The 12,173-nt window shown below is 46.2% G+C and overlaps 1 protein-coding gene across 1 annotated transcript in view; it reads right to left on the bottom strand.

The window, feature by feature from the left end:
- The window catches only part of rasal1 (RAS protein activator like 1), a gene marked incomplete at its 3' end in the record, with an annotated part of 45,521 nt that overhangs the window by 14,158 nt on the left and 19,190 nt on the right, over window positions 1-12,173 (bottom strand). Inside the window, exons 12-16 of the mRNA XM_083644730.1 lie at window positions 12,054-12,166; window positions 7,039-7,231; window positions 5,659-5,796; window positions 4,761-4,905; window positions 1,012-1,184 (exon numbers count right to left, since the gene is read on the bottom strand). Coding sequence (XP_083500856.1) covers window positions 1,012-1,184; window positions 4,761-4,905; window positions 5,659-5,796; window positions 7,039-7,231; window positions 12,054-12,166 — 762 coding nt within the window. The remainder of the gene's footprint in view (window positions 1-1,011; window positions 1,185-4,760; window positions 4,906-5,658; window positions 5,797-7,038; window positions 7,232-12,053; window positions 12,167-12,173) is intronic.

Raw genomic sequence — 12,173 nt, 5'->3', positions numbered from 1 at the left:
ATTTACGCTTCAAAACTCATGAAAGTGGTCCTCGTGTGTGAAGGTTATCCCGCTGAACCCACAGACCTTATTCGAAGCATCGCACCAAAAACCCATTCAAAAATCCCATAGGCAGAAACAGTGAAGAACCCGGAAGTCCGCGACTTCCGCGTTCCGACTACAAAAATACGTCCTCCCTGGGGCTCTCTATTCTCTCCATGCGTCATTTGGACATCTCACAACAACAACCATCGCATCCTACAACTGTTAAAAACAGCTGTGATTTGCAGCTTTTAATTGATGCAATTCGGGTTCTTTGGTTGACTGGAAAATAGAGATGTTAGTGCTTAGCTAGATTTAGCGAGACATATTCTCTGTAAAGCCCTCTCTGAGACATGCTTGTGAATTAGGGCTAGACAAATGAACTTGACGTGACCTACCTGCCAGTCAGGGGTCTTGGCGTAGGACTTGACCTACCTGCCAGTCAGGGGTCTTGGCGTAGGACGTGACCTACCTGCCAGTCAGGGGTCTTGGCGTAGGACTTGACCTACCTGCCAGTCAGGGGTCTTGGCGTAGGACGTGACCTACCTGCCAGTCAGGGGTCTTGGCGTAGGACTTGACCTACCTGCCAGTCAGGGGTCTTGGCGTAGGACGTGACCTACCTGCCAGTCAGGGGTCTTGGCGTAGGACGTGACCTACCTGCCAGTCAGGGGTCTTGGCGTAGGACGTGACCTACCTGCCAGTCAGGGGTCTTGGCGTAGGACTTGACCTACCTGCCAGTCAGGGGTCTTGGCGTAGGACGTGACCTACCTGCCAGTCAGGGGTCTTGGCGTAGGACGTGACCTACCTGCCAGTCAGGGGTCTTGGCGTAGGACGTGACCTACCTGCCAGTCAGGGGTCTTGGCGTAGGACGTGACCTACCTGCCAGTCAGGGGTCTTGGCGTAGGACGTGACCTACCTGCCAGTCAGGGGTCTTGGCGTAGGACGTGACCTACCTGCCAGTCAGGGGTCTTGGCGTAGGACATGACCTACCTGCCAGTCAGGGGTCTTGGCGTAGGACAGGGTCTCGCTGGACAGCCAGAAGTAGCGTTTCTTGAAGGCAAAGCGGGACAGGATCTGATGGCCCTCCGCCTTGTGTTTGTGCAGGAAGCCCTCCTTCACTGTGACCGAGGGCAGGAACAGCGCCCTCTGTGGTACCTCGCACACTGAGGGCAAACAAACACATGACTGCATTTACAATCTCTATGTAATGGCATGTTCCTCACTATAGACACAAGGTGGAGCTGTAACAGTACCAGTGGGAATACACAAACACAGTGTATGCTATTGTTACATTTTTTACAGAGATGCTCACAAGTCATTTTTGCAAGTCCAAGTCAAGTCTCAAGTCTTTATGCTAGAGTCCAAGTCAAGTCTCAAGTCTTTATGCTAGAGTCCAAGTCAAGTCTCAAGTCTTTATGCTAGAGTCCAAGTCAAGTCTCAAGTCTTTATGCTAGAGTCCAAGTCAAGTCTCAAGTCTTTATGCTAGAGTCCAAGTCAAGTCTCAAGTCTTTATGCTAGAGTCCAAGTCAAGTCTCAAGTCTGTGGTCACAAGTCAAGTCCAAGTTGAGTCTCAAGACTTTGGTCACAAGTCAAGTCCAAGTCAAGACTGAAGTCTTTGGTCACAAGTCCAAGTCAAGTCTCAAGTTTCTTATGGTTGTAATGAGCTTCTACCATCTGCTGCTATCCGGTCTGCTTACAACACTAAAACTAAGGAATTCAAAGCATGTACTGTATTATCCAAACTCCTATTAGCATACATTATTTATTAGTTGGTATATGATCACTTTAAGACACAATGAAAGCTTTCATTGAAAGTTAATAACTGATACTAATATAGAGAAGGTGGCTACCAAATGTGTATCTAGACTACGTTACTCAGGGTAACAGGAAAACATTGCTGCTAGCCATGCAAAACTGTAACCTGTTTTTCAATAACAGTTAAGGTACAACAGAATGACATTCAGCTTGTAATGTGCCAATAAATAAATAAATAAGTACATATAAAAAAAATAAAAAATGAATGATTGTTCACGAGTCCCAAATCTCGAGTCTGAGTCAAGTCTAAAGTCTTGAGGAAGAGCCTCAAATCAAGTCTCAAGTCACTGTGTGTGTGACTTAAGTGCGTTGAGTCCAAGTGGCAAGTCAAAGTGCCTATCCTCTTTACCCTTTTCACCACCTGGTGAGTAAATATATGTGTAACTAAAACCATTAAAATTGACAACCGATCCGCAACTTTTTTCCCCCATGTATCTACTTGGCGCAAAAAAGGTTGGGAACCCCTGTGTTACATAACTGGATAGTCATGTAATTCAGGTTACAGCTCAAAAAACACGTTTTGGTATCACTAACCAAATCGAAATTAATCGAATCGGAATCGAATCGAATCGAATCGGGATTAATCGATTCGCAACCTTGTGAATCGGAATCTAATCGATTCTTGAAATTTGAACCAATAGGCTACCCAGCTCTATGTTACATGTCAAACAGAACCACCTGAATAGTGTTACATGTCAAACAGAACCACCTGAATAGTGTTACATGTCAAACAGAACCACCTGAATAGTGTTACATGTCAAACAGAACCACCTGAATAGTGTTACATGTCAAACAGAACCACCTGAAGAGCATGACATGTCAAACAGAACCACCTGAAGAGCATGACATGTCAAACAGAACCACCTGAATAGTGTTACATGTCAAACAGAACCACCTGAAGAGCATGACATGTCAAACAGAACCACCTGAAGAGTGTTACATGTCAAACAGAACCACCTGAAGAGCATGACATGTCAAACAGAACCACCTGAAGAGCATGACATGTCAAACAGAACCACCTGAAGAGCATGACATGTCAAACAGAACCACCTGAATAGTGTTACATGTCAAACAGAACCACCTGAATAGTGTTACATGTCAAACAGAACCACCTGAAGAGCATGACATGTCAAACAGAACCACCTGAATAGTGTTACATGTCAAACAGAACCACCTGAATAGTGTTACATGTCAAACAGAACCACTTGAATAGTGTTACATGTCAAACAGAACCACATGAAGAGTGTTACATGTCAAACAGAACCACTTGAAGAGCATCACATGTCAAACGGACCTTTCACACACAGTGAGCAGTACTGTAGGTGTGATGGCACAGGGTGAACATGATATGTCAGAAAGGAAAGATGTTCAACAGCAACAGACTCACTGACACATGACAGCATCAGACTCACTGACACATGACAGCATCAGACTCACTGACACATGACAGCATCAGACTCACTGACACATGACAGGCAGAAGGCAGGCAGGGCCGCATGCTGTAAGCAGTGTGGCGTGCGATGCCCTGCCATGTCTTACCATCTCTGAGCTTCCAGCAGGTTATGAATATTTCACCACTGGGCTTTAGTTTCACTGTATCCCTATAAGCCTGTACTGACCTGCACCTGCTCCTCAGCTCTCTCTATCCACTGTACTGACCTGCACCTGCTCCTCAGCTCTCCCTATCCACTGTACTGACCTGCACCTGCTCCTCAGCTCTCCCTATCCACTGTACTGACCTGCACCTGCTCCTCAGCTCTCTGTACTGACCTGCACCTGCTCCTCAGCTCTCCCTATCCACTGTACTGACCTGCACCTGCTCCTCAGCTCTCCCTATCCACTGTACTGACCTGCACCTGCTCCTCAGCTCTCTCTATCCACTGTACTGACCTGCACCTGCTCCTCAGCTCTCCCTATCCACTGTACTGACCTGCACCTGCTCCTCAGCTCTCCCTATCCACTGTACTGACCTGCACCTGCTCCTCAGCTCTCTCTATCCACTGTACTGACCTGCACCTGCTCCTCAGCTCTCTGTACTGACCTGCACCTGCTCCTCAGCTCTCTCTATCCACTGTACTGACCTGCACCTGCTCCTTAGCGCTCTCTCTATCCACTGTACTGACCTGCACCTGCTCCTCAGCTCTCCCTATCCACTGTACTGACCTGCACCTGCTCCTCAGCTCTCTCTATCCACTGTACTGACCTGCACCTGCTCCTCAGCTCTCCCTATCCACTGTACTGACCTGCACCTGCTCCTCAGCTCTCCCTATCCACTGTACTGACCTGCACCTGCTCCTCAGCTCTCTCTATCCACTGTACTGACCTGCACCTGCTCCTCAGCTCTCTGTACTGACCTGCACCTGCTCCTCAGCTCTCTCTATCCACTGTACTGACCTGCACCTGCTCCTTAGCTCTCTCTCTATCCACTGTACTGACCTGCACCTGCTCCTCAGCTCTCTCTCTATCCACTGTACTGACCTGCACCTGCTCCTCAGCTCTCTGTACTGACCTGCACCTGCTCCTCAGCTCTCTGTACTGACCTGCACCTGCTCCTCAGCTCTCTGTACTGACCTGCACCTGCTCCTCAGCTCTCTGTACTGACCTGCACCTGGCCACCAGCTCCTCATCTCTCTTGTCCTGTTCCCAGTTTATGTCGTCCGCCCCTACTAACTTTAGTAGAGTGTCACCATCATGGCTCCCCCTCTTACCACTGTCGTGGTCCACGTCACCATCATGGATCTTACCACTGTCGTGGTCCACGTCACTGTCATGGATCTTACCACTGTCGTGGTCCACGTCACTGTCATGGATCTTACCACTGTCGTGGTCCACGTCACCGTCATGGCTCTTACCACTGTCGTGGTCCACGTCACCGTCATGGCTCTTACCACTGTCGTGGTCCACGTCACCGTCATGGCTCTTACCGCTGTCGTGGTCCACGTCGATCAGCTTGTCCAAGAAGTCTTTAACGGACGCCACGCTGCAGAGGATGCTGTGATGGAGGGGCGCCATCCATGTCTCCTTGCCGTGGCCCAGCTGCAGGCCCAGGTTCCCCACGCTCTGCAACGCCTGCCAAGCAACCAGAGAGCCACAGCCCACGTTCACCCAGCGCACAGTCCACTCACATCGTCAAGCACAGAGAACATCCAGTGGTGGCAGCAGGGAGGGCTTGGAATTCCTCAGCTGATAGTAACGGACAGAATAACGAGGTGTGTGAAGTCGGTGTGTGGCCACCAGGAGGCCGCCTGCCTTTCTCTCTCAAAGTAGGAGATCAAAAGGGTCCCTGAGGGCCCGGCATGCTGTGAGGCCTTTTGTGCGGCCCACACCTGGCCTGGGGCGAGCAGGAAGTCTCTCTCTGATGCTGGGCTTTGAGCACAGCGCGCCGCCGCACACACAGGTGAAAATAGCCCCTAGCTGGTCTCTGGAGGACCCATGGCAACAAGACTTCAGCACCATGGACAGCCGCCGCCACAGGAATAAAGGCATCTCTTATGTGACACTGTGACACTGTTAACAGGTGCTGAAACCATCCTTTTATTAGAACGCTACCGATGCCTAAACCGTGCCTGAAACGATACTTTTACACTTTTATGATCTTTTTTAACCCGTTGATACCTGATGCAGCATTTGCGTGTATATCCCTCATTTGTGTGTGTATCCCTTTAAGACCGCGAACCGCGTCACGCGGTTCGCGGTCTTAAAGGGATACACACACAAATGCTGCATCAGGTATCAATGGGTTAAGCGTAAATATGATCACCAAAAATCACGACTGCCAGTGTGTGTGTGTGTGTGTGTGTGTGTGTGTGTTATGCACCATACCTTGGCCAGTAGCAACAGTGTTCTGCTGGTGCGCGTGTCTGCGTGCTGGTCCCTCAGGTGGAACAGTTTGGGTGTGAGGATGGCAGGTGCAAAGAAGCGCAGGAAAAAGAATCCACTAATCGCCAGATACTTCACATCCTGCAGAAAGACAATGGATTCAATCGGAAAGTAAGACGCTTTACCTAGAATCTCTTTATTATTGACGAATATCCTAGGGACAGTGGAAGTGTAACTGTCTTTCCCCCTGCACTCCGTACTATATAGAATAGATGTTATTCTAACTGTCTCTCCCCCTGCACTCCTTACTATATAGAATAGATCTGTCTCTCCCCCTGCACTCCTTACTATATAGAATAGATCTGTCTCTCCCCCTGCACTCCTTACTATATAGAATAGATGTTGATCATATGAGAGCCTGTAATGTTGACATTTTGCAGAAGTGGGAACTATCTTTGGGAGATGAGCTCAGAACAGCTTTGATATCCCGTGATAATGATGATACATGGTGATAATTAGGGGTGGGGGAAAAAATCGATTCACCTAAGTATCGCGATTTTTAATGTCACGATTTTTTTAATCGATCTTTTATTCCAGAATCGATAATCGCAAGCAAAAAAAAAAAAAAAAAAATTTGGGGTGCTTGCAGTCAGGCCACTCACTGAACAGCAGGCCAGACGCCGCCTACTGGTTTACTAGTGGTTTTATTACTTTATTAGTTAGCCTGAAGTAATAATTACACTTCAGGATTAAAGTGGGTGCATCTCATTGTAAAATTGGACTTCAAACGGCCCAAATCTGGCTTCAAACAGCCCAAATTGGGCTTCAAACGGCCCAAATTTCACGCGCGTCGGCCCATATCGGCCTGGCCTGCTTGGTATCTAATGCCCGACCTGAATTATGATCCCAGTCCGCCCCTGTTTTTAACTATATCGCCCAGCCCTACTCATGATATAATATACAGTCTCTAGTGTATGATTCAACTTTTCCCATGTTCTAATCTAGTGTAAAAAAGCAAACAAACTGAAAAAATAAAAGAAAAAAATAAACAAAAATCGCAATAAATCGTAATATCGAATCGCAATAATCGTAGAATCGCAATACTTAAGAATCGCAATATAAATTGAATCGGCACCCAAGAATCGTGATAGTATCGAATCGTGATAATGATGAAACATCGTGATAATGATGATACATCATGATAATGAGACATCTAGGAATGTCTGTTACACATTGTGTGTCAGGATAAGCCTCTCTGCTAAATGTGTAAATTGTACAGGTAAGATCAAATGAATAAGTTAGAAATGACCCCAAATGTATGTGGTGGGCTTTCTTTCCTCATTGAGTTTGGTCTTTAGTCTATAGACCTGGCTCTGGACTGACCTCGTTCTCAGGTTCAGCAAACTGCTCCTCCACCCTCTTGTGCAGCTGTTTGAAAACCACTCTCATGGCGGGGGGGCACTGGTGGTATGAGCCCACGATGGACTGGATGATGCTGGACAGGTAGTCCTGCAGCACCTCCACGCTGCTGTCCCGCACCTCCGCCTCTGACACCGCCCCTTTAAACGAGATCCGCCTCCAGAGACGGACAGAGGAGAGGGGCTGTTCATACTAACCATACTGTGCATAGATTAGCCTGCATTATGGAGCGTTTTGACATGGACATGAGTATCCTGGTTATGATTGGGTTTTTTTAAGTGTCCCGTTTTTGTGTTTGCACATGTAAACATCATGTCCCGATTTCAGAAACGTGGATAATCCCGGTTTTGAGAAACCCGATTATGCTGGCTGGAGTACTCTGAAAGAAACCGTGATATTTGTGCATGTACTGTATACTGTACATCTTATCCTGGTTTCTGACCCTGCCAACTACCTGCGCAGGTGTGGCTTCAGCCAAGTGACATAACACAACAATTCTAACCAATGGCGGCAGCAGCAACGAAAACGTCTCACTTCTGGAGCGATGAGGATTTGTTGAGGTTTTGTCTTTCGGTGATGAAAGAATTATACTCGGCAGTTTCGATCAAGAAGAAAGCATCAAAGTAATTAAAAGTAATTACAATTGTTACAGTTTCCTCTTTAAAACCGTGTCTCCCCGTTTTGTTTCCATGGCTTGTGAGGCGGGTCATGACACAGCCAATCAGAGTGAGCGTGCAGGTGAGGCGGGTCATGACACAGCCAATCAGAGTGAGCGTGCAGGTGATGCCGGGCGGTTTGTGTTGTGAACATCACAGGCGCCTGCACAAATACCATCAGTAATCATTAACCCAGGATACTAGTATTTATCATGTATACAGGAACATGAATAACCTGATTTCTTTGTGTTCCATGTAAACACCATATCAAATATGATCAAAACCAGGATTAAAACCTCATAACCGGGATACTCGTGTCCATGTAAACGCAGTCATGTAAAAGATGTGGCAATTTCACCAGACTAACCAACAACTTCAATTCAAAAACACAAGGCCTTTTGCAGCAGGTTGTGATAACTGATCACTTGTCTTTTCCTGACAACGTCATTACATTCAACAGCAGAGGGTGGAGAGATCAACACAGATGTTAACTGGCAAGTTGAAGACGTCAGGGGAGACATATAGGCAGGAAGCAGAGACAACACATCAGGTGTTGACAGGCAGATTGATTGTAGACACAGAGCATGTTAGACCCTGGGTCTCCCTCCATGTCAGAGATAGGCATCTGAAGAGACTCATGACAGTTGCCAAGCAACAGCCTCCCTCCTCTTGACATTCCTTCTTTTTCCTCACACATTTCCTCACACTGATGTCTTCCTCTCAGGGCAGCCTGGCTCCTAGTCTTACTCTTTTCTTTTGCAGTCTCATGTAGGAACTAGCTAGCAGCTAGCGGGTGTAGTTCGGTCAAAAGAAAATAGTTCCTCCATGAAACTGCTCATAACAAGGTCTGTGGATTATCTTGAGTAACGGGGTCATGATTTCTGGAAAGAGACATTGCTGTTTTTGAGTTTTTCAAATTTATTTCTTTGGCACTTTGAGCACCACAAGCCGAGTGCCATCCAGTTCCATTGTACTGGAGAGAAGGCAGAAACTCTGCGGCCGATATCTCCAAAACTCAGGCAACTAACACAAAACGATAGATAGATAAATAGCACTACAGGTGAGAGGGAATATATGTATTTTGGATTTTAGGGGTGTCCAAACTTTTTTGAATGGGGGGCCAGATTAGATCATGTGAAAATGCCGGGGGGCTGGGTGCTTCTCACATCATATGGGTTATAAAATTTTTTTTTATAAAAAATCACATACAGTACAAATGTACTCTTAAAGATTTTGTTTACCATCTGAAAACATTCGTTCCGCATGTGCTGTTCCTACTTGGTTCCTGTACAAACTGTATGATAGTGCTGTCAGTTAGGTGAAGGGAAAAAATGCAAATTGAACTTGCTTGATGAACCAATACTGTGTGGAGGGCCACATATAGTATATTTTGAGAGACAAGCCAAGGGCCACTTCAAATCTGTCCACAGGCCGCAATTGGCCCCAGGGCCGCACTTTTGGACATGCCTGCTTTAACCCATTGATACCTGATGCAGCATTGATACCTGACGTGGTTCGCGGTCTTAAAGGCATACACACACAAATGCTGCATCAGGTATCAATGGGTTAAATTAATTAAAACTACCACTTTGAAATCCGAACAGCACTCTGCTTTGAAGGTAGTTATTTAAAGGGGAGTTGTTGGTCTCCTGTGATTGCTTCGGGGAAAATCAAATCTCCGTCGGGGATTCCCCCCAGGGAAACACAGCTTTCCATTTGACCATGCTAACACGTAGCTGAACCTATGACCCTGGACAAGCGCCTGTGAAGCAGATGAGAACTATCCTGTTTGATACAGCAGGTCAGGGCGCCATCTATCCTGTTTGATACAGCAGGTCAGGAGAACTATCCTGTTTGATACAGCAGGTCAGGAGAACTATCCTGTTTGATACAGCAGGTCAGGAGAACTATCCTGTTTGATGCAGCAGGTCAGGGCGCCATCGCAGGATTGTTCCCCCCCCGGGCGTGGTTTCGGCCGGAAGTGGGCGGAGATTCGACCAATTTTGTTGTTGTTGTTGTTCCTCCCCAAATTTACAGAATAGCTTCAGCTAGTGTCCTCTAGTAAGAGAGTGGCGTCAGCAGGGGGACCAAAATGCGAGACTCATTAGCCAATGAACAGCCAGGAATGGGTCTCGCGCTACTTTTGCATGCTAAAATAAAGCTGATAATGTACAATTTGATTCAAGGGATGAAAAACCCTTTCAAAGTACAACACAAACGGTCTATTTTGCTGCAACTCGACAGTGCTGCTTTTTTTACTCAAGAGTTCCAGGACCTACTTCCTGGAAAAAAACTGGTCCATTGGAGGGAATGGAGATGTCGGAACCCTTCTACGGCTCTGGCTTCAGCTATCAGCTTCATCTTGCTTCTTCGGTCGCTATTCTCTCTCCTGAAGATTTGTTTACCGACGGGGAGAAAGCCCCACGTGATAGCCACTCGTCAATCTCTCTCTCTCTGCTCAATGCTGTAACACCATTTTATTTTGAAATTCAGTTGACTTTGCCATTTCCCACGGATATTGTTGCGTTTTTCTTTCATGGCTTGACAGAAAAAGTCTGCCTTCACGCGCCTAGTCGGCTTGAATAGAACTCACGTAAAAATCGGCGCAGCTCAGGCGAGGCGTGGGTACACGGAAGGTTCACGTTGAGGCGCCCTGTGTACACAGCCTCATTGACTAAAAAGGACGCCTATTTAAAAGCGTGGGTAAAGGCAATGCTTGGGTGCTGTGTGTGAACGTAGGGTAACACACAGAGCGCACAGTGCACAGTCATTTCGCAGTGTGTATACTGCGTATACCTGCGTATCACGTAGACTACTCTACTGGTCTACAGAATAAAGAGCAGTTAGCGCTCTCAACACATTGGCAAAGTGCGTTCAGTTCTCGGAAGTAGGCTACAGGTAACAATCATATTTTACCTTTTTTTCCATCAGTTTAAAGTAAAGCAAATATCCCCAGGTTGTGACGTTTAGCTTATTGTGTATTCTGTGTATTCTATTGTGTATTCTGAGAGCGAGTCGGACCTGTGTCAACCAGCTGCAGGCTGCTTTTAATAATGCTATCGTTGTCATTGTCAATAGACCAGCTTGGTTTAAAAAAACACTTTTTATGGTTTGATTATTTGTTCATGTCTCATCTCTCTCGCTCATCTATTTTGCAGATAGATCCAATAATCCAACGACTCTTATTAATAAATAAATATTAAATTATTAAATAACATTTTCAAACAAGGGATGACTCGATACCACTTCTTCATGTCCGATAGCGATACAGTACCACAACGTTGAGTATCTGCCGATACTACTACTACAATTACTACTGGTAGCAATCTGATCTGATCAGAGAAGCAATCACTACATTGGCGGGAGAGGACAACTATTGTGTCTGGGGAATTAAGTTGGTGAGTCTTCATAGGCTACATTGCGGTTTAAGTCTGACGCTTCGTTAGATTTGACTTGGCTTATAGATGGAATGGTATAACGTGGTTAAGATATTGTGGCCTGTTGTGCTGCTGGATTGACTGTGGTGAGCGGTGTGTTTTGATGTTTATTGGCTCACCTTTGACGTTACTTCCCCTCTCTCTCCCTCAGTCAGTCTCTCTCTCTGATTGGTCGGGTTGTTTGTGTGACATTGACCTCATATCAATCCGTGGTGTTGACATTAAAGTGCACTCCACTTATCTTTGTTGATCTTAACCCATTGATACCTGATGCAGCATTTGCGTGTATATCCCTCATTTGTGTGTGTATCCCTTTAAGACTGCGAACCGCATGACGCGGTTCGCGGTCTTAAAGGGATACACACACAAATGCTGCATCAGGTATCAATGGGTTAAAATAAGTCCAGCTGATATGAGAGTCCAGCGCTGCCCGGTCTCACTCACATAGGCTAACTGTTCAATGCGGCTCATCTTGTTGTGACACAGCAGCTCTCTTCACAGCATGATGCTCAATGTTTAGTTAAGCATTTACGTGATAGTTTGGCCATTTCAAGTTTATTTTACGGGGGCAAAAAAGCCGCCATCATCCCAATTCCAAGGGCAATTTCGGATTTTTTTAAGGGCAAAATGCCCTGAGCCCCCGCTAATATGTTTCATTCCTCCTCACATAGGCTATAACCTACACATCACAAAAATATACATTTATTTAATAGAATATGTGTGGAAATAAAATTGTAGCCCATTTTAATACAATTATTTCACCGGACTTTGTGACCAGATAAGATTTAATTTACTTTAATTTAATTGATTTTACCGGTTAAATTTTTTTAAATTGCCGAAACACTGGTTCGAGGTCCTGCAGAACATGATCTTAGGTCAGTGTTACCTGGTGCGGTTCAGGTCGATCTTACACGGGTCCAGTTCGATGTATTTCTTCTCGTCAAAGATGCGGTTGATGATGGGCTTCAGCACCTCGTGCAAATACAGCATGCCGACAGCCTGACAG

Source organism: Poromitra crassiceps (genome assembly GCF_964638095.1).
Source record: "Poromitra crassiceps genome assembly, chromosome: 10".
NCBI lineage: Eukaryota > Metazoa > Chordata > Actinopteri > Beryciformes > Melamphaidae > Poromitra > Poromitra crassiceps.
The sequence above is the reverse complement of the archived record's forward strand: the minus strand, read 5'-3'. Positions and strand labels throughout refer to the sequence as shown.